A 23,612-nucleotide genomic window follows, 5' to 3' on the forward strand; every position below is an offset into this window, starting at 1 on the left:
ATTGGTTAGTCTCTAAGGTGCCACAAGTACTCCTTTTCTTTTTGCGAATACAGACTAACACGGCTGTTACTCTGAAACCAGATTATATGTATGGTAAATGACTTTTCTTTTTCTGGGACAGTGAAGGATGTACTGTAACCCTTCCCCCACCTCTGCCCTAGCTGTGGTGTCTGCATGCTGCTCCAGCAGCTGCATGTTTGTGCTGGTGATGGTGCTTGAAAAATGAGTGTGTGTTTGTGGAATGTTTCATGTGTTGATATGTCTGCAGCACCCCTGAAATTGTGGTGTGTTAAGAGACAGGTTTAACAAACGGTAAGAGCAGGAGAAAACTTTTCATTACTAATTGTGTATGCATACTCATAAAAACCCTTTAAAAATAGTCTGCTTGCAGTGTTTGCAACCTATATACTGAAGCATTGTGCTAATGCATGAGACACAGATGTAACTGATAAGAAACTATTAGAAAAAGGGACAGTGACTGGGGTATATGTATTGTCTAAGAATAGGGAGGTGCAGAAAGTAATCCAACTGCACAAATACTGAAAAGTAAATAAGGTCTTAAAATTCTTTCAATTTTAATCATTGAAGGTGCTGTCACTACTGTGTAAGAAAATGTAACAACTTTAACTTTATTTAGCTTTTAAATATTGTTGAGGCTTCATCTTTTCTCAGATATTCAAGGTCAGAATGTGACTTTGTTAAACGTTATCTCAATAAAAATAGATAGCACAACATGCTTTAAACCTTCAAAGCATTAATTAATTCTGTGAGGTAGGTATTATTAGTATTATGATTATTGTCACCACCATTTTTACGATTGAGGGAAGCTGAGCTGCAGAGTTCATCATCATCATCATGTTTCTATTATGCCTCTGGCATTTAGGGCAGTGATGAAGCTCCTCCACTCCTGTCTGTTTCTGGCAAGTCTTTCAGTGGTTCCCCAGCTATGCCCCAGGTTTTTCAGCTCGGCTTCCACGGCTCTTCGGTTGTTTTCAGGCGGCTTCATTTTCACTTGTCTTCAGGTGTCCATCTTATTGCTACTCTGGTGATGGAATCAGTTTCCATCCAAAGCACATGACAGATCCATCTCCAGCGCCTTCTGGCAATTATAGTGCTCATATCCTCTTGGCTGCACTGTGTCAATAGATCTTGGTTTGAGATTGTTCTGGGTTAAAAGATACAGAGGATTTTTCTGAGGCAGGTTGTATGGAATGAAGACAGTTTGGACATGTCATACTTTCTCATTCCCCATCATTCTGCACTATAAAGTAGTGTTGAAAGTGCGCAGCTTTGATAAATCTTGTTTGGTTTTGGTGTTGTATTTTGACAATTTCCAGACTGTATTTACGCTCCTGAAGGTGTTCCTGGCTTTACTGATTTTGTTCTGGATGTCCTGGCTTGTTGCACCATCCTGGCTGATGGTGCTGCCCAAGAATGTGAATGTTTCTACATTGGTGAGAATATAATCCTCTATCCGTACTGGTGATGGTGAGGCAATATTAAAGGCCATGATATCTGTCTTCTTGCGATTGATTTTCAGTCCAATTTGCTGGCTGAATGCGTTGAGTCGAGTTGTTTTTTCTTGTATATGGTGTTGGATATGTGATAGGAGAGTGACATCATTTGCGAAGTCCAGATCTTCAAGGGATGAGAAAAGTGTCCATTTAATGCCTCTTGGCATGTCTTCTGTTGTACACCACATTACCCAGTTGATGGCAATGTTGAAGAGTATTGCAGACATGACACACCCCGACGTACTCCTGTTTTGACTTCGAAACTGAGCTCACTGTGATCAACACTTCATGTAAAGTTGAAATAGAATCTTTTGATGACGTTGATTATATGGAAAGGAATTCCATATGCCCGCAGAATGCTCCATGGGCTGGTCCTGTGAATGCAATCAAAAGCCTTCTCAAAGTCTATGAAATTTATGTAAAGTTGCCATTGCCATTCTAAGCATTGTTCTGTTATGTTTTGTAGAGTGAAGATCTGGTCTGTGCATTCATGCCCTTTCCAAAAACCAGCTTGTTCTTTTCTGAGAACACTATCAACTGTCTCTGATATACGCTGGACCATGATCTTACACAACGCTTTGCTTGGCACAGATAAGAGTGTGATACCACACCAGTTATTACAATCACTGAGAGTTCCTTTCTTTGGTATCTTCACTATAACCCCATTGGTCCACTCATCTGGCACTTTTTCCCTTTCCCAGACTGATGGAAATAGAGGGGCCAGGATAGATGCTGCTAATTTATGATTTACCTTAAACAATTCTGCATTCAAGTTATCCTTGCCAGGAGCTTTCCCATTTTTTAAGGATTTGATGGCTTGAATGATCTCTTCCTTAGTTGGGGTGTCTGTGTTGATATTAAAATCTTCTTCTGCCTCTTGGATGTTTACTTCCTTTTTAGGTGACTCCCTGTTCAGCAATTCTTTGAAATGCTCTGTCCGGTGCATTTTTTGTTCTGTTTCAGTTGTTAGTAGGTGTCCTTGTTTGTTCCTGATGAGAGAGTTCGTTGGTGTCTGTCGTTTACCACTGATAAGCTGTGTCATTTTGTAGACGGTTCCTTGTTCACCACGAGCAGCTGCAGCCTCTGCTTGTGTTGCCAGATTATCAATATAATGCTGTTTGTCCACTCTCACAAGGTGTTTGACCTCCCGGTATGCCTTGCTATACTGCTCATGGTATTCATCCTTTAGCTTCTGGGATTTTGTGTCTAGAACTTTTTTCTTCAGGGCTCGTCTGGTTTCTATGGCATTCCATGTTCTGGGTGTGATCCACTCCTTCCTTCTCTTCTGCCCGTAGCCTAGACAGGCTTCACTGCTGTCATAAATATAAAGGGAAGGGTAACAACCTTCCTGTATACAGTACTATAAAATCCCTCCTGGCCAGAGGCACAATATCCTTTTACCTGTAAAGGGTTAAGAAGCTCAGGTAACCTGGCTGGCACCTGACCAAAAGGACTAATAAGGGGACAAGATACTTTCAGATCTGGGGTGGGGAAAGGCTTTTGTCTGTCTGTTCTGTGTGCTTGCTGGAGAGAGATCAAGAAATCCAACTTCATTAGAATTAGTAAGTACTTGCAAGGAAATGTGTTAGTTTACTTTTGTTTTGGCTTGTGATTTTCTCTGTGCTGAGAGGAAGGTGTATTCCTTGTTTTCTTTTTGTAACTTTAAAGTTTTTGTCCAGAGGGAAATCCTCTGTGTTTTAAATCTGATGCCCTGTGAGATTAGCTTCCCTTCTAATTTTACAGAGGTGCTTCTTTTTACCTTTTTTCTTTCTAATAAAGTTCTGTTTCTTTTAAGAGCCTGATGGATTTCTCTATTGTCCTAAGACCCAGGGGTTTGGGTCTGTGATCACTTCGTAACCAATTGGTTAGGATATTATTCTCAAGCCTCCCCAGGAAAGAGGGTGTAAGGGTTTGGGGGGATATTTTGGGGGAATAGGAACTCCAAGTGGTCCTTTCCCTGATTCTTTGTTAAATCATTTGGTGGTGGCAGCGTACTCTCCAAGGGCAAAGAGTTTGTGCCTTCAGGAAGTTTTACCCTAAGCTGGTAGAAATAAGCTTAGGGGGTCTTTCATGCAGGTCCCCACATCTGTACCCTAGAGTTCAGAGTGGGGAGGGAACCCTGACAACTGCTCTGTTTATAAATTGCTGTTCCTTTGTCCCACTTCTTGTTGATCTCCTCATCTGCATTCCCCTCCTCTTCATCAAGGTCTGCAAGTGCTTGAAACCTGTTCTTTAACTGCAGAACGAAGGCTTTCTATATTTCAAGGGACTTTAGCTTATCAATTTCATAGCGTCTATGTCCCTTGTTTGGTGGACCCACACGTCTCAGTTTTAGTTTGATGGAGGCTGTCACAAGGTGGTGGTAACTGCCAACATCTGCACCCCTCCTCACTTTCACATCTGTCAGTGAGCGTCGCCATTTGCCATTGATCATGATATGGTCATCTGGTTCTTCTCTGTGCCATTTGGAGAACACCGTGTCAGCTTGTGAATTTCACGATGTTCAAATAGGGTTCCACCGGTGACTAGGTCATTCATATTGCCGAAGTCAACAAGCCTTTCTCTGTTTTCATTCATGGTCTCACACCCGTGTCTTCCCATTGCTCTGTCGTTGTTTGTGTTGTCCTTACTGACCTTGGCATTCAGGTCTCCCATGACAATAGTTAGGTCGTGGTGTGGTACTCTCTCTAACTCCACCTGGAGTGTAGGGTAGAATTTATCCTTTACTACTTCATCACTGTCATTTATCGGAGTGTAGCACTGAATCAGGGTGATATTATTATGTTTCCCTTTCAGTCTGTCTCTCATAAGTCTGATGACGATGAATTTCCATTCAAGAAGGGAATGCTCTACTCCCTTCTTCAAAAGGATGGCAACACTCTCATGGTGTTGTCCATCATCCCGTCCAGAAAATAGCAAAATTTCTCCCGAGGCTGCTGTTAATTTTCCTGATCCCGTCCATCTGCTCTCATTGACACCCAGGATGTATAAGCTGTAGCATCTCATCTCTGCTGTGACCTGAGCTAGCTTCCCTGTTTTGAACGTTGTCCGTACGTTCGAAAAACCAAGTTTGGTTTTTGTCTTGGTGTTGAGCACTTCAGTCTTCATGCCAGTGGCTTCCTTTCAGCTTTCACCACTGGCAGTCATACAGGTCATTGGCTCCTGAAGGCCGTCACACACAGTAATGGTTGATTTCTCCATCGCTGTTTCTGCAAAATATATTTTGTTTTTTACAGGACAGAGTTGTTAGCTCTGTGCCTAACCCCCAGCCTGAAGGACCAGGATGTCTGTTTTGTCTGGCCCCTCCCGCACAGACCAATCCTGCATGGTTGAACCTCCCAGGAGCAAAAAGCCCCCTTCGACACAGACTCTGGGGATCGTTAGAGCATGCAAGCTGTCCTGCCACAACAAGGCACGGACAGCAGAGGACAGGAGCTGAAGAGTTATTTGCCATTTATCCTCCAGTAAATTGGTATCAGCCAAGGTTAACTCAGGAGTTCATGGCTCTCAGTCCAGTACTCAGGCACCTAAAGTTCATATCCTCTCTGTAATCTTGTGTTTAGGATACATTTATATTCAAGTGGGTCTGTTCAGAATATCTTCCTTAAAAATTTCTATGAAACATTCACTGGACTATAAGGCTCTGAAATTGTATGTCATATGTGAACTTTTGCTGACATAATTTTGTGTAATAGTAACGAGACTGTCCTATTATACTTTAAACGGCTTTCAGGTCAGTTTTTGTTGTAGTTTCTTTCCACACAAAATCTACAGCTCCCTCTGAATCTTAAATTTGAACTAAATTTAAAGAGAATGCAAAATGAACACAATAAGGAAGGCCCCCACTAATTCTTAGAAGCTACAAGACTTGCTTCCTTATCTGTTTGAACAGACAAATTTAACAGTGAAATTGTTCATTCTGTGCTTATATGTTCTTCTGCTTCCATTTCCCTGTAAAATGAGCTGTTTATATTACCTCTCTGGTACTAGGAAGATGTAAAGAGGGTTGTTGCTATGGCTCAGCCATTGTGTCGATACCATTCTGCTCATTTATTAAGAAAATAACACAGGCAGGTTAAACAAACTAATTCTGTTAGCTCCACTGTTTGCTGTTTACCAGAACTGATCTGCTGAACCTACAGTCCTTTCTGTGTAACTAGCATTGATGATTATTTCTCTCATTCATTATTATCAGGTTCACCTGGAAAAAAGAACAGGGGTGTGGCATGCATATTATAGAAAAACAAAAGAATATCTCAAACTGCTATGGGAAACTGTAATGTGTACAGAGACTGGGACTAGCTGCCAACCACAATAGCCCAGTAAACCCTGCAGCCCCTGGGTTTTGCTGCACATTTTTCCTCTGTGGACAATACCGCAGAATCAAAGAAGTTTGACACTTTATTATTTCTCTGTCCTCATTATAATTTAGAGTTCCTCTCAATTTAGTCATCTGAAAATTTCATTAACATGCTGACTGCATTTTTCCAGATCTCAGGTAGCAATCTTTATGGTAACCCATTAGACACTACTTCCCTCCCTATCCCCGCTTCCTGTAATTTGCCTATTATTACTAATATTATACCCATTATGGTTCATTCCGTGTTTTGGGGGGTGACTGGGGGTTAAAATTATAGAAATAGAAGAGTTTAGAATTACATTTTTTCCAAAAGTCTTAGATGAGTGAATTATCAGTGAAATTAAAATTAAGTCAAATCATTCCCTTTAATGTATAAATCAATTAGAAAAATGCAACGGTATATTGTGTTTTATAGAAGTCTGCTCCCAAATAAATCTGAGGTCAGGAGCAATCAATATTTATAAGCCATTTGTAATTTTCAGTAAACAGACAGCCCCACATCAGACAATGCAGAAAAAAAAATTTTTGAGTTGCCCTGAAATGTGTGTCATAGATATAACTTGGCAGACATTAAGAGGAATTGGATCTTAATAAAGAAGGCCAGCCTACCACTTTTTTACAGATTATCTGTAGTGCAGATCATTGGTGCCAGCTCTGTTATCTCAGTTTCCGTAATGGGATAAAGGAGATGGTTTTCCTTAATGAAGTCCTTATTTATGTAGATCAGCAAAGACTTTTGCAGAAATGGGATTAATTGTATTCCTTAAGTGAGTGAGTTTGGTTTTTAAAAGGTTCTGGCAGCATCAGGCATATCAGTATCCTGCAATATATTTTTTAAATGCCCTTTCAGTTACCATCATTGTTTGTTTTTTTGTTTCTTTCTGTAGATTCTGGGACTTTTCCAAGCCTAACCCCTTGCTGGAGACTGTGGAGCATCATACAGAGTTTACATGTGGACTAGATTTAAGCCTTCACAACCATGGTCAGGTAACAAGATGATTTTATGTTTCACTTGTCTATTACAGCCAATACAATCGCAGTTGAATTGCAGACTCCATCATGAGCAGCAGCCATCGGTTTGTAGAATGCCTCAGGCAAAGGGTCTGGCTGAATGCAGGTTAAAATAAAACACATGTAGTGCCATTTTTATTTGAGAAATGATTACTTGTCTGTAGATGGTGGCCTGGGAAGAAGTTGCAAAAGCAGGCAGAGTTGAAATCCATATTGATTGCAGGTGGAAGCAAAAATTACTTTGATTTGGAAGCGAGAGTACTAGAGAAGGTGCCAAGTTCAGATCTAGTGTTCAGACCTGCAAAAAGAAAAGGAGGACTTGTGGCACCTTAGAGACTAACAAATTTATTTGAGCATAAACTTTCTTGAGCGACAGCTCACTTCATCGGATGCATTAAGTGGAAAATACAGTGGGGAGATTTATATACAAGGAGAACATGAAACAATGGGTGTTACCATACACACTGTAACGAGAGTGATTAGGTAAGGTGCGCTATTACCAGCAGGAGGGGGGGGGGGGGGCGGCGCGGCGCGGGGGAACCTTTTGTAGTGATAATCAAGGTGGGCCATTTCCAGCAGTTGACAAGAATATCTGAGGAACAGCGGGGGGAGAGGGGATAAACATGGGGAAATAGTTTTACTTTGTGTAATGACCCATCCACTCCCAGTCTTTATTCAAGCCTAAATTAATTGTGTCCAGTTTGCAAATTAATTCCAATTCAGCAGTCTCTCGTTGGAGTCTGTTTTTGAAGTCTTTTTGTTGAAGAATTGCCACTTTTAGGTCTGTAATCAAGTGACCAAAGAGATTGAAGTGTTCTCCAACTGGTTTTTGAATGTTATAATTCTTGACGTCTGATTTGTGTCCATTTATTCTTTTACATAGAGACTGTCCAGTTTGGCCAATGTACATGGCAGAGGGGCATTGCTGGCACATGATGGCATATATCACATCTGTAGATGTGCAGGTGAATGAGCCCTTTGATAGTGTGGCTGATGTGATTAGGCCCTATGATGGTGTCTCCTGAATAGATATGTGGACACAGTTGGCAACAGGCTTTGTTGCAAGGATAGGTTCCTGGGTTAGTGGTTCTGTAGTGTGGTGTGTGGTTGCTGGTGAGTATTTGCTTCAGGTTGGAGAGCTGTCTGTAAGCAAGGACTGGCCTGTCTCCCGAGGTCTGTGAGAGTAATGGGTCGTCCTTCAGGATAGGTTGTAGATCCTTGATGATGCGTTGGAGAGGTTTTAGTTGGGGGCTGAAGGTGATGGCTAGTGGCGTTCTGTTATTTTCTTTGTTGGGCCTGTCCTGTAGTAGGTGACTTCTGGGTACTCTTCTGGCTCTGTCAGTCTGTTTCTTCACTTCGACAGGTGGGTGTTCAGACCTGGTTAGAGATGGGCCAGTCATTAAATATGGATCCAGTACTAGGACTGAACTTCTCCAAAGTTCAAGAATGCTTGGATGTTGCCTTTTGCTTTAAGCCCACCTCTAGAGGAGACAAAATACATTATTTTAATTGTAGAAATCCGAAACATTAATGTCCTGGGGGATGAGATTTGGTAAACAAAGGCTAATCATTTGAGTATTGATTGTCCTGGGATTACTTGATAGTCTACATCTGTGTAATAGTTTAGGAACTAGAGTAAAGCCAAGTAAACTCACCCTTTGGCAGTGGATAATATATACATACAGATGGTATTACATTTAACTGCTCCTGAGTTTGTGCAACAGAAAAAGGGAAGTGATGGCTTATAGGTGACTCATATGCTTTGTATGTATTTGGTTTTAATCTATTGTGTGACATCCAGCTATCATAGCAATGAGTGCTGTAAAAATGCTGAAATAAAGAAATATGTATAATGAAGTCAAAATATAATTAAGAAGTAATTGAAATAAATCTTTGAAATGAACACATATAGCATCTCAGTGGCTTCCAGTTTGAATATCTGTTGCCTCTCTCTAACTTCCACTTCGAACCTTTTCTTGATCGTTTAAAGATTTGGAATGTGTATCTCAGAGCAATACTATTAGTACAGTTGTAGTTGTTTAAGCCAAGAGGGTGGGTGAGCTGTAGTGCAAATTGTATGAATCAGTTTGCTTTGTCAGAAAATTAAGGATACAGGATTTATTTAACCAGACATGATTGGATTTTTTGCCCCCAGGTTGTATTTAGATATCTCTCAATACTGAAATAATTGAAACTTGATTCTGTTTACTGTACAGCTGAGGCAGGTACAGCATGTTGCCTACTGTGCACAAATCAAATCAAAATGGTATTCTGGTATATAATAAACATCATTTCTCCCAATATCCAAAATATCCTAGACCAAACAGTGAGCTGTTATTACCCTCTACAATGCCTACATCATCTAACTTCAAAAAACTTTTTTAGATCATAGTAGGGGGAGGCTCCTGGGTAATTGAGAGAACTATGCAAGATGAACAAACAGAATTCCAAATTAGGCTCAGACTACACTCGGTTTTTATTTTTTGTTTACAAGCTGTGTTCAAACATCTGTCCAACTAGAACAGCTTGTGACATGGTGTGGGCAGCTAGTGTCAGGGCAGGTCTGTAATTAAGAAGCTGTGCTGCTGCAGCGTTTTCTGGCAGCGTGGTTAATCCACCTCAGCGAGAGGCAGAAGCTGTATTGGTGGGCGAAGCCCTTCCGTGGACAATGATGTATCTGTGTGCGTTTGTAGCGTAGACCTGGCCTCACTGAGGCCAAATGGTTTTAAATGTTTAAAAACCCACGAAAAGATAGGGTAGGGACTTTTATCATAGGGCCTTTTCCCTATACAATACTGCCCTTCCCTAGTTTTTCTGCTCATAGGCCTAGGGCTCTTTTGAGGCTCACCTGGGTATATATTTAGACACCACTTAAAGGAAAGCGTCCTTTAGACGTGAATTCAGACTACACCATGGAATCACCTACGGCTGTTCCAAAGCTCAGTGAAAACATAGTTGCAAATTGAGTGGCTGTGTAGTTTGTCTATACAGTGTTCAATGGGTCTGGCTTCAGAGGAGGCCTTCTGGCACATTCTCTTCTAGAGTGGGACTTCATTCACGGGGTGAATTTCACCTGTAATGAATAGTAGTACTATACATAATGGAAATAAGGCACATCCTACAACCATATCATGTTCCAACTCATATCATACGGTCCCTCTCTTCTTCTTTGGTTGGTTTTTGTATTGTGATAGCTCTTAGGAGCGCTTGTGGTGAACCATGATCCCATTGTGCAAGGTGCTATACAAAAACAGAAGAAAAAGACAGTGGTGAGCCCATCTGAACTAGCTAAGGGATGTGCCAGATGTCATTTTGTTGGGGCAGATTGTGCCAAGGCAGTTGAACAGTTGAGCTTGGGGTAGGTTATATCAACTAACAGGGGAGGTTCACACTATGTAAGTCTTTCAAAGAAGTAGTTGTTGCTAGCAGGGAAGTAATCTTAAAACTCGTTAGGGGGCAACTTGATTGAAAATCAACAGAAGTTTGTGTTTTGCAATTTGAGCGGGACGTTGCAATCATGAATTAGTGTTTAATCAGCTCTTATTTGTGTGACTTAGACAATAGCCATGTCATAAATATAAAGGAAGGACAAACACCTTTAAAATCCCTCCTGGCCAGAGGAAAAGCCCTTTCACCTGTAAAGGGTTAAGAAGCTAGGATAACCTTGCTGGCACCTGACCAAAATGACCAATGAGGAGACAAGATACTTTCAAAGCTGGAGGGGGGGAGAAACAAAGGCTCTCTCTGTCTGTGTGATGCTTTTCATGGGAACAGAAAAGGAATGGATTCTTAGAACTTAGTAAGTAATCTAGCTAGATATGCATTAGATTCTGTTTTGTTTAAATGGCTGATAAAATAAGCTGTGCTGAATGGAATGTATATTCCTGTTTTTGTGTCTTTTTGTAACGTAAGGTTTTGCCTAGAGGGATTCTCTATGTTTTGAATCTGATTACCCTGTAAGGTATTTACCATCCTGATTTTACAGAGGTGATTCTTTTTACTTTTTCGTCAATTAAAATTCTTCTTTTAAGAACCTGATTGCTTTTTCATTGCTCTTAAGATCCAAGGGTTTGGGTCTGTGTTCACCTATGCAAATTGGTGAGGATTTTTATCAAGCCTTCCGCAGGAAAGGGGGTGTAGGGTTTGGGGAGGATTTTGGGAGGGGGAAGATGTTTCCAAGCGGGCTCTTTCACTGTTATATATTTGTTAGACGCTTGGTGGTGGCAGCAATAAAGTCCAAGGGCAAAAGGTAAAATAGTTTGTACCTTGGGGAAGTTTTAACCTAAGCTGGTAAAAATAAGCTTAGGGCGTTTTCATGCAGGTCCCCACATCTATACCCTAGAGTTCAGAGTGGGGAAGGAACCTTGACAAGCCACAAATAGCAAAGTTTAAAAGTACAACTACATTGAACATCCAATTCATCTTGTCATGACACTGAACTTATTTCTACAGGAGTATGAAGAAATAAGGAATATTACTTTGCATATCATAAATTGCATGAAATTGTGGACTTTTGTTTTTCTAAAGCTGCCTAATGCTCCCTAATGCTCAAGGCAAACATGAGAAAAATGAAAGCCCTGGATTTTGTTTTAAAGCCTTTCTTCATTTCTGTGCCTACTTATCAGGTCTGCTATGTACACCTCAGAGAGCACCCAGTGCAGTGTGTAAATGAATGCATTCTATAAAGCAGGTTCTTTCTTTGGCGGCTGTCTGAGAACAGGATGAGGATTTTAAAAGGGTGGGGAATCCCTTCAGCTTCTCTTTACCGGATCTGTGAATTGTAAGCTGCAATTGAGTTTTCAAAATTGCAGTCCTGTGTGATTTTTAAAAGAACAATGGTGGTAACCATTTTCAAGCACCGATTAAAGGAAGAATATATTAAACATAAGTGACAGCAACATATCAAATCAGAACAGGACGTTTACAATGTACAGTGCTGAAAAGTACAAGCTGGGGATTAAAAATGAATACAAAGAGGAATATGAAGAAGAATAAAAACACAATACTCCAGTTTGATTTAAGAAAAGGAGTACTTGTGGCACCTTAGAGACTAACCAATTTATTTGAGCATAAGCTTTCGTGAGCTACAGCTCACTTCATCAGATGAACCAGTTTGATTTGTTATTTAAATGCATGATCAGGCCTGGAATTTAAAATAGCTTGCATGCAACAGGGCACAAAGTGTGCATACTTGATTTGCATGCTTGTTTATTATGGTTGCTTGCATAATTATTGTAATTCTGTATACAAAAGGATAGATGTCAAGTGGCCATTTGTACTGACAATTATGCATTTGTGCAATTCTAAGAGGTGTGGGAGCCAGATTCTCTTATTTTCTCTAGACCTTTTGTGCTGCTGCTGCATTTCCAGAGTTGTGGATTTCCCCGACGCACGTCAGGTGGCATAGATCTGGTTTCCCTTCCACCCACTCAGTACCTGACATTCACTATTTTTTTCCCACTGAATGTATCCGATGAAGTGAGCTGTAGCTCACGAAAGCTTATGCGCAAATAAATTTGTTAGTCTCTAAGGTGCCACAAGTCCTCCTTTTCTTTTTGCGAATACAGACTAACACAGCTGCTACTCTGAAACCTGACACAGGGAGTGTATCAAGATTGAGAGATATATGGTCAGAGTGCTACTGTGCTCCAGCTAGAATGTGGCTTCTTAAAAGCCATAGCTAGCCTATGTAGATTATGCCCAGAGGTCTGGCGAAGAATCTGGGCTTGGGTCTGAAGACCTTTCAGATGAATGCGGACGCTGTTGATCATGTGACACAGAGTAGCGATTTTCCTTGGTGTTAATTTTCTTTCCTTCATCCCGCAGGCTGTTGTGCACTATACTACACACCAGCTGGTTGCATAGGTGCCGCCCCCCTCTCCAGAGAAGGGATTGCATTTCAGTGGGATTGTTTTCATATAAATTGTGAAGTGCTCTGGGCTCCTGCATAAAGGGTGCTATACAAATAATATTTTGCATTGTTCTGTAAATGTCTTCTAATTTGTGGGACTTTTGGTGCAATATTTAATTTAAAAAAAATCAAGAGAACAAATTAGAACATTCGTGGAAGTGATATTGTCAGGTTAAAACATGCAGGCCCAAGTCATGAAGGGGAAAAGACATGTGACAGCAGGGTGTAAAGGGGGCAGCACGGTAAGAGGAATGGGCACTGACCCTCTGCAATAAGAGCACATAATAGTTTCCCTCCAACATTGTCTCATGTCTGTATCGTTATCAGGATTTCAAGGTCCCTGTAAATAGTTTCTGTAGAGGGTGGGATCCATGTAGCTTGTTAGGATTGCCACTCTGTTTTGTTTTTAAACTCCTGCAACTTTCTGTGGATGCACATGCAGCTTGATGGTCAACTCTTCACAATGAAATGAGACCTGTTTATTTTGGTCTGTCTTTCAGTGGCAACGATATCTGAATGATGCTTACTCTCGGGGGCGTAATGCAGTTTGTGATGGTGATACAGTTCTTTGCCCTCTTAGATGGCACTGACCGTCTGCAATAAGAGCATATAATAGTTTCCTTCCAACATTGCCTCATATCTGTATAGTTATCAGGATTTCAAGGTCCCTGTAAATTCCACCATTAATGCAGTTTTATTGATACCTTCACTGAGGAACAACCCCAAAATGTAGGTCAGTACCCACCATTGGCAACAAATAAAGGCCATTGGAGGCTGTAAGTCTAACCTTTTTGCTCACTGTGTCATAGATGACATAGAGTAGAGGTTTCCCCTGGTGTGCATTTCTGTTCCTCCATCCCCCAGACTGTGTGTAGGTACAAGTTGTCTGAATGGGTTACTCCCTCCATCCAAAGGATATTTCATTGGGATTGTTTGCAAGTGGCCTCCCTACCAGCCATTCAGAATGGTTGCTAACAGCCACGTGCACGTGTTTCAGTACTTGTGGAATGGATGAATAATGGCTCTTTGCAGAAAGAAGTTCAGTTTTTTAGGACCAAATATGAATTCAAATGGTGTCTTCAGTGGAGATGGTATATTAGGTGTTCTCTTTGTATTTACACCAGTCTGTTGTAACTAACTGTTGTAAAGCTAGAATTGTATTTTGTGGAAACTTTACTGGAAGATGCATAAACTTCCTTTGCTCCTTTTTCTGTTGTTTAGGGTATTTTTGTGTCTTGTTTGTTCTTTCTTTGCACACATAAAAGTTGTGGAATTTAGATGTTCCACATGACTGTTGAAGCTTTCATGCCCCTAGAACAGGGGTGGGTGAACTTTTTGGCCCAAGGGCCACATCTGGGTATGAAAGTTGTATGGCAGGCCATGAATGCTCACAAAATTGGGAGTTGGGGTGCGGGAGGAGGTGAGGGCTCTGGCTGGGGGTGTGGGCTTTGGGGTGGGGTCAGAAATGAGTTCAGGGTACGGGAGGGGGCTCCGGGCTGGGGCAGGAGGTTGGGCTGCAGGTGAGGGGGGAGGGGCGGAGGTGAGGGGTGAAACAATGGGTGTTACCATACACAGTGTAAGGAGAGTGTGATCACTTAAGGTGAGCTATTACCAGCAGGAGAGCCGGGGGGGCGGGGGGGGAACCTTTTAACTCCCATTGTTTCATGTTCTCTATGTATATAAATCTCCCCACTGTATTTTCCACTGAATGCATCTGATGAAGTGAGCTGTAGCTCACGAAAGCTTATGCTCAAATATATTTGTTAGTCTCTAAGGTACCACAAGTACTCCTTTTCTTTTTGAGAGAAAGAGATCCCATTTTTTGTTTAATTTGTGCATGGATTTCTTGGCTGGCTTTCCTAGTCATTATGAATGTTATTGGGGAATCCCTTTGTAGGCCTTTGCAAATATCCCTTTTGTTTGAGTAAAATTCATCCTTGTGCATAAAGAACCAGTGCAAGACAAGACCTTATGTGCAACTTGCCCCCCCACACAAACACCAGGCTGCTAAAATGAGACTTAAGTGGTACATAGGCCTAGAGCTGGCCTAAATTTCACCCTTTGTCATTTCCTATTTTTAAAAATTCTTGGTATTTTTAAACTGTCCCAGTATAGGTAGTCTTTCACCTGTGAAGTGGAAGGGTTAATATCAGCACATTAGACCTGAGTTTTGTGAAAGCTATAGTTGCTACAGCCATCATAAAGTTCCGTGAAAGCTATAATGTCACTATACTGGAAGGGATTTATCATATCAGCAGTCAAATATTTCCATCTCTTTGATTTTAAAGTGTTATGAAAAGTGCACGGATCACCATCTTATTCAACAGATTTTTCACCTTGAATGTGTGTTCAAACTCATCGGATTTAGTGACTTTAAAGCTCTGACTGCTTTTTAATTTGGTTTACCATGCTGAGCCAACACAGCAGAGTGTGAGCTGGATTCTGATTCTTTAATAAAACTGTTTGCTTAGTGCCAATGAGTTATACCAGTGCAACTTGATGGAAGACAAACAGGGTTTCATGAAGAGAACATTTGACCTGTACAACTGTTAATTACTGGTGATTATTTAAAAAAAAATGAAACCTTACTTGACTCTTAGATACAAAGGTGGAGATTGCAAGGCTGGTGGTTAGGAAGCATGTTGTTTTGCTTGTAAACCGAATATATTTGATATGGAGTCACTGAGAAACAATAAACACGGACCCCTCACAATGCCACTTTTAGAGTGTCATATGTCAGCATAGAATGGCAAATTAAAGTTTGGATTAAACCTTTCCACAACACTGCATTGATTTTATCCGTAACTAAAGGATGGACCTGGGTTCTTTAAAATAGCTCTTTAAAGATTCTTTTCTTTAAGCTATCTACCTGTGCAAGAGTGCATCCATTGCTGCAAATAGTTTTGAAAGCCCTCTGCACTTCACTGCCAGACTTGTCTTTCAGACCTGCAACTCAGACAAATTTAGACAGCACATCCTTCCTTCACCATTAAGATGTATTAACTGTTGTGTTTAGAGGATTGTTTCAAGTCTACAAAATCAGCTCCCCTTTACGTATTCCATATCAGATCAAGAAAACAACTGTCTTCTATCTTTTGAAATAGATCCTAGCCAGTCTGTATAACGTTCCAGAGACTTGATCATGAAGCTGGTCAGTTCCTGTTTTCAGCTCCGTGCTTTGTGACACTTTTTAATGGTCTGAAAAACAGGAGCAATGCCCCCTCCAAATCTCTTCCCTTCTTGGGAGAGTAATACATTTCTTTAGCAATGTCTGGGACATTGCTATTTCTGGTCAGTGTATATAATTTGAATCCAGGTCTATGTAAGAACTTCTGGCCAGTTTTTTATTCTGTATTCATCACAAATGATTATACAAATTAGAAACAATGTGTAGTTTGAAAAATACCACACACAAACTAGAATGCTTGCAAATGAATTTTTTTCTTTTACAAAATTACAGTATGCACCTCTCAATTTATGCATGAGGGTAGGGTTCAGTTACAGTTCATCTCTGATGCCTCTTGACCAAACATAGGGTCACAGTAATGCTTGGGCTTTTCTAATCCAAGATGGAACCCCTTATTATTTTAAACCAACAGATGCATACCTCAAACCCAGCAGGTTAAGTGCATGGGGGAGGGGGTTAGTGCCACATGGCAAGGGACTTCGCTTATAACCATTTGTCTTTATCCCTTGTTCTTAAATTCACTTAAACCCTCTTTTTGTTAATAAATTGTTTTACTTTTAATCTAAACCTGCCTAGTGCTGTTGAAGTGACTGCTAGCTCCAGTTAAAGTAATAAGCTGTGCTTTTGTCTCTTTAAAGGAGCAATGAACCTTATTACTTCTTTGAGTGTTCCAGGAGAGGGCTGAACACTTCAGGGCAGACAGTTGGGGGGAAATTTGGGACTTAAGAGTGTGTTGGGAGTCACCCTGTAAGTAGTAACCAAGGCTGGTCGAGACCAGCATGGGGCTGTTGTGTTGTAGGCAGGCTGCTAGGGGCAGAGTGTTGAACCAGGACTGCACCGCACACAGATTCAGGAAACTGCATTCCTATCTGCTGGCTGTTGGTGTCCAGGCTCTGAGCCACGGCACCAGAGCATTTAAGGCACCCAAGCTTACAGGTCAGGTGGTGAGATGACCTTTCACTGGTCTGGGTTGCACCCCAAAATGTTAATGGATCTTCCTGCCATGACTTACCAAAGGTCAAGAGGAATGGGAGTGAAGGCAGAACTGTTACCTTCCCCTTGATTCACATTGTTGAAGAAATGGAATGGGGGAGGGAGGAATTGAGGGCAAAATTTCCTTTCCATTCTTGTCCGATTATGGGCTAGACGAAATGGTCACCTGTCAAAATAAGTAGCAGGCCTAATAACCATGTTTATTAGCTTCACCAAACTTCCATCCCCTGTGTACGCAAGAGTGCTCAGGACCCTTTACAGATGTTTCATCATAATATAAGTAGCCCATAGAATTAAGCACAAAAAGAAGAAATGTTTCCTTGAGAAGCGGAGGAAGGGAAAGTATTGCAAATAGGAGTGAAAATGTAGCTACAATAACTTTTTTTAAAACCTGTTGTAAAAGAAGAACTGTTATATGTCTTATTGAAACTCAGCATGGCAGAGACAAATGTGTAGAGTGTCAGGGTTCCTTCCCCACTCGGAACTCTAGGGTACAGATGTGGGGACCCGCATGAGAGACCCCCTAAGCTTATTCTTACCAACTTAGGTTAAAAACTTCCCCAGGGTACAAACTTTGCCTTGTCCTTGAACAGTATGCTGCCACCACCAAGTGTTTTAAACAAAGAACAGTGAAAGAGCCCCTTGGAGACGTCTTCCCCCAAAATATCCCCCCAAGCCCTACACCCCCTTTCCTGGGGAAGGCTTGATAATAATCCTCACCAATTTGTACAGGGGAACACAGACCCAAACCCTTGGATCTGAAGAACAATGAAAAATCAATCAGGTTCTTAAAAGAAGAATTTTAATTAAAGAAAAGGTAAAAGAATCACCTCTGTAAAATCAGGATGGAAAATACTTTACAGGGTATTCAGATTCAAAACACAGAGGATCCCCCTCTGGGCAAAACCTTAAAGTTACAGAAAACAGGAATAAACCTCCCTCTTAAGACAGGGAAAATTCACATAAAACAAAAGATAAACTAATCCGCCTTGCCTGGCTTACGTATACTGGTTGCAATATTGGAGACTTGGATTAGGATGGGTTGGAGAAGATGGATTTCTGTCTGGCCTCTCTCAGTCCCAAGAGAGAATAACCACGTAAACAAAGAGCACAAACAAAAGCCTTCTCTCCCGCCGCCCCCCCCCCAATTTTGAAAGTATCTTGTCCCCTTATTGGTCCTTTGGGTCAGGTGCCAGCCAGGTTAGCTGAGCTTCTTAATCCTTTACAGGTAACAGGATGTTGCCTCTGCCCAGGAGCGATTTCATCGCATGGTATACAGAAAGGTGGTTACCCTTCCCTTTATATTTATGACAAGCTACAATAACTTTTTTTAAAACCTGTTGTAAAAGAAGAAGTGTTATATGTCTTATTGAAACTCAGCAGGGCAGAGACAAATGTGGAGCTATTTCCACCCGTGAGTGGTCACCACATAAGAGACAATTGCCTGTCAACCTAAGATTTGACTGGAAACCCTGGAAGGATATCTAGTGAAATCACTTCTGCCCTCCTGACTGTTGTTCAGAAACTTATTCAACTGTGGCATTGACATTTCTTTGCCAGGGTAAAGAAAGTAATTTCTGGAGCCTAATGAAAATACAGTGTCATTATCTAGATACATGCATATCTTGCTGAGTTTCAGTAAGAGCTTTATGTTTTTGCAATTTTTAGTTATTTTCTGAAAAATAGTACTTGGTTATTGGGTTTGGGGGTTTAGTGCCACCTTAGAGTACCGCAAAAATCGACCACTATCTTGAAGGATTTTTCCTCTTTTCTTGATCCTAAACAGTAAAGAGACAGTATGTCATCTAGGTAATTACACTAGGCTGAATGGATTGCCCTAGGGTTCTGGAAAAGGTCTCCGTCTATTGCAAAGCAAGGCTGTAGTGATGAATAGAAGACAGAGGTCCTGAAATAAATCAGCTAGTGGGATAACTGAAATGGCTGTGATAAATAAAAGAATATTGGAATTAAATGAGTTGGTGGAAAACAGCATTACTATCAGACACTAGGATAAACACTTTAAAGTGAAACAGTCATCCCATGTTTTATGAGTCAAACTATGAATTTCCAGTGAAGAATTAGTTTTCTGAGACTGTATCTGTACAATTCATATTTTTGGCTTTACATGAAGGGGAATAAAGCAATGTCCAGTTTGATTTATCTGCTGCAAATAAATATTTGCCTATTCCAGAAAATTACCTGGCATGATATTTATACTGCAGCAATAATAAAAGTACAGTACACTCACTTATGCACTGACTGTCTGACCCTCCTTTGTTGCAGAGGCTGGCTGTGGGCATCTCCCAATCTCACAGCATATTTCAGTAGCACATATAGCAATACTTCATAACTTCACATACACTGATAGCACATGCAATCCAACAGGGTATTCATGTTCACCGGATCGAGACTTTTAAAATGACACCTCACAAGTTATATTTTGTACAAAACATATCATAATTATATGACAGTGGTGAATATGGGGGTTCCAGGATGCTCCTTTGAGGTACAGAGTGCCACAGACATTAACAAGTGCATCCATTTTGTTAGATTGTGTTTGCGTCATGTAGTTGTAACAGTAATCTAACAGATGGGAGCATTGGCACTTTTTGGGGGTGGGGGAGGGCGCGTCTTTTTCAGCTGCATCCTTCCCTGAGCAATCAGTATTCAGTGGAATATTGTTATTTTACAATTAACCTTTAATTATTCCATTTCTCTTGACAATTTGTGGTGGCAAAAAAATTGATACAATAGAACTGTATATTCCAGCACATAAGCAACATTGGTGTATTTGTCAGGTGTTCTGCAGCATATCTGTACAACGTTAATGAAATTGTAGTGAAAATAGCTGCCCAAAGCTAATTATTTGGTTTTTTTAAATGGTCGGAAGTATAAAAAACCCTGCCTTTTATATAGTAGCTTTCACCCAAAGATCAGAGTATTCTGCAGACTCTACCTACTGATATGCAGACTTGATCCAGGTCTGTTGGATTGAAGGCAAAGCTATTTCAGCAACATTGTACAGTAGCTTTGGACTGAAAATGAATAATACTTTATATTTAAACTTATTGTGAAGGGTTTTCAGTTATGAACAGTGGCTCAAATAATCTCTTCGTATACAATAAGATTATGTTCTATGGAATATCCTTTTGAATACTGTTCTAAGTAAGAATTAGATAAACCTGTGTAAAAAATATCAGGAAGTCGGTGGTTCGGGGTTTGTTTTTTTTTTATTAAATACTGAAAGAAAAACTTGGAGCACTTCCAAAATTGTTGGGATATCTCCAGCTGGTGTACTAGGTACTTACACAGTCACCAAATCTGATAGAGCTCATATTCCAAATTATTCCTGTTCAGTTAGCACAAACACATAAGCTGTGGTTAATGTTGCATTAAAAGCTTGATCAAAATTATTGTTAAATCAATTGTGATAAAATATTTTACATTGCGTTGGCTTTCCCTCCCCACTTAAGTTATAAAGCCATTGGCTTTATACAAATAAATTCATTGTATATTCACATCCTCACTAGATATTATAGTACCATTAATAAAGAAAAACACTTCACACAGTTACTCACTAGGGCCTTCAGTGAGACTGTTCATGTGCTTAAAATATTCAGATGCTTAAGTACCTTGCTGAATTGGGGCTACAAGAGCCACCACATACTCTCTCAAACTGTAGTAGTTTTTATGGCATACATTTTAAGGGTGTAGTTTGTGTACCAAAATTCTAATGAAAGTCACCCAGCTATTTTGGAACATAGGTAATCCCATCGAACATAGAATTCCTTGGATGATTGGGATGCCATCTATACATTGTTGTTCATTGTAAACCTACCGAGATATTAAATAAGAATGTCTTAGTTTAACTGTCTCTTGATTTTTCTGACTGGAATTTACCAAAGCAAAGGATAGTTACAACTTCGACTTCATAAGGTTCTTCCTCTCTTGATTCATTAAAAGGTGGAGCCTTGGAAAACTTTACATAAAATGCAGGTTGTTACAAAAACACAGAAACCCATTTAGTTGGCATATTTGTATTGAATAATCCAGTAAAACCACGCCACTCTTGAAATTAATCTCCACAGTCATCTCCACCTACACAATATAGAAATAATTTGTTTCTGTGCCGAGGTCTTACTTTCCATCATCTACTTTCGACTGTAGCACTTTATCATATTTAATTTGAGAGGACAGAATGGCATTTTCTCAAGCATATGTTCTGGGTTGTTAACTCAAAACTTACCATTTTGAATCTTGCTCAAAAGGTTCGCCCGTATGTTACTGATGGCAGATAAACACTCTTGGACTGAATTGAGACTTTTATTAAACTAGTTGTATTTTAGGAGTTAGCAGATTGAAATTCTACGTAAGAACATCCAAACTGGGTCAGACCAAGGTCCATCTAGCCCAGTATCCTGTGTTCTGACAGTGGCCACTGCCAGGTGCCCCGGAGGGAATGAACGAAACAGGTAATCATCAAGTGATCCATCCCTTGTCGCCCATTCCTAGTTTCTGGCAAACAGAAATTAGGAACACCATTTCTGCCCATCCTAACTAATAGCCATTGAGGGACCTGTCCTCCATGAACTTACCTAGTTCTTTTTTGAACCCTACGTTCTTTTTTGAACCCTAAGATGATGATTCAAAAGTAAGATTCAAAAATTCTGCAGGACAGTGTCCTCTCTTGAATTAGCTTTAGACCTCTGAGACGTGTAACTTTAATAAACCTTTCCTTTGTTGAAAATTTGTTCTTTTTGCATTTCTATGTACATATTCATACTGTACTCATCATACTATGACACACATTGTGAGTAAAAATTTTAATAATCATCTAGTAAATAAGAAATGCATCAGTCCACATTTTCTAACATAACTAAAATGTAAAAATTGACTCTGAATAAATGGGTGAAGCTAAAATTGCTTAACTGTATAAATTTAGTGTGTCCTCATAGTTAGCAAAAAGAAGCACCAAAGTTAGTGTAAAGGCTATATTTAATTCTTAATCAGCATTTCAACCCTTACCAATGAGTGAAAATCAACCTTTTTTGAGGAAGATAACTGAAAAGTACAAATGCACACCAAAATTCAAATTAGGGATTTTAATCAAGGGTTTCTGCTTGCTGATTTAAATCAGTGATTTTAAGTCACTTTGATTTAAATCAGTCACCCCTGCTCTTTGCATAGAATTTATTCATCACCATTTCCAACATGAGTTTTAAGTATGGACGTCACACTGCACAGGAAGATATGACCCAGAGTGATTTGCTTAAGGTTTATTTTCCTTCTCCGAACTAGTGACATGTACATACAATCAGAGAAAATTAGCGTGTCGGGCGGAATTAACCCAAGTGGACCTTGTCAAACTGCCTTTTGTATAGGCTCTGTTTATTCTTACTCTCACTAGAGTCAGTGATTCTGTAACTCTGTTTATTCAGAGCTTGCTGTGAGATATTAATTCGGTTGATCATAGGTGGGGATTTCCCAGGGATTTTTCAGGTGCTATTCCATGTCTTGTTTCCTCTTGAAAGAAAGGATTGTCGACGTAGTAGTATCAACCCATACCTATGGGAAAGATAAAAATACTGTGTGTTTTATACAGTTGCCATACTGTGCATTTTATACAATTGTGAACAGACATAACGTCATGAGATTTTGTTCCATTCTGTTTTAGGGTGTAAAGTACCTCAAATAACTAAGCAGTTGCAACCAATTAAGGAAATACCACAAATGAGCAGTAACCATAAAATGGGACAACTACAGTGTGTATCATACAAAATGAAGTTGATTTCTAAATTTCTGGTATGCACCTGTTCATTCTAATTCAATATTAAAGAATGTGAATTAGATTTATAGCAAAATGGTACCTGTTCTGTAGGTCCTGATGTGACTCCCATTGACATCCCTGAGAGAACACGACCCTTTGAAGATACTTTTCAAAAGTTGCTTTCACCCTCGTTTAGTGGCTTGTATTCATAGGCCAGCCTTGTCAATTTTATTCTTCTTCAGATCTCATCTTATGTCTTACCTTTGCCTTAATTTCTTTGTCCCTCCACAGCTCTGTAACAATCTACCTATTATATATCATTCTGTTACATAGTAGTTGATCTATTATCTGGTATTGTTACATTGTTAGAGAATCTTTAACTGCATTATCAGATCTAAAGCATTTTGTAATCTGGTTTTATGAAAGTTTTTTTTTTCCTGTCTGTTAATACTGATTTTATCCAGTGCTGTAGAATCATACCAGCCTTCATATTGTGATACTGAAATCTGCACCAAAAAGGGATTTTAGGGATTTGTTGTTTAGAAAAATTCAGACCAGCTTAGATTCTGCTGCTCTATTGTTAAGGTGCGGTCAGTGTCGATGACATCTTAGTCCCATCAGGTTAACGTGGAGCTCTCCTTGGAAAGGATGGATGATTGAATGGTCAGGGCTCTAGCCCTGGTCCGTGGGAGACCAGAGACCTTCTGTTTGCCGTTCTGCCACAGACTTGTGCGTGAACTCATGCAAATCGCTTTAGTCTCTCTGCCTCCGTTCCCCATCTGTAAAATGGAGTAATAGCACTTCCCTATCTTACAGTGGTGTGAGGATAAATACATTTAAGATTTTGAGGTATTGAGATAGCACAGTAA

The 23,612-nt window shown here is 40.2% G+C and overlaps 1 protein-coding gene across 4 annotated transcripts in view; it reads left to right on the forward strand.

Moving 5' to 3' along the window:
- PEX7 (peroxisomal biogenesis factor 7) overlaps positions 1-23,612 on the forward strand; it is an 82,900-nt gene that overhangs the window by 51,921 nt on the left and 7,367 nt on the right. For 2 of the 4 annotated variants that reach the window (XR_006289620.1, XM_037894857.2), the window contains exon 9: positions 6,762-6,861. Coding sequence is in view for 3 of the 4 variants with exons in the window: in XM_037894857.2 (XP_037750785.1) it covers positions 6,762-6,861 (100 nt within the window). In the remaining variant the exon portion in view is untranslated. Of the gene's footprint in view, positions 1-6,761; positions 6,862-12,711; positions 12,766-22,650; positions 22,687-23,612 lie in introns of those variants that run through there. The other 2 variants (XM_043543005.1, XM_037894858.2) reach the window with 2 other exon arrangements.

The sequence above is a fragment of the Chelonia mydas genome, chromosome 3 (assembly GCF_015237465.2).
Source record: "Chelonia mydas isolate rCheMyd1 chromosome 3, rCheMyd1.pri.v2, whole genome shotgun sequence".
Classification (NCBI taxonomy): Eukaryota; Metazoa; Chordata; order Testudines; family Cheloniidae; genus Chelonia; species Chelonia mydas.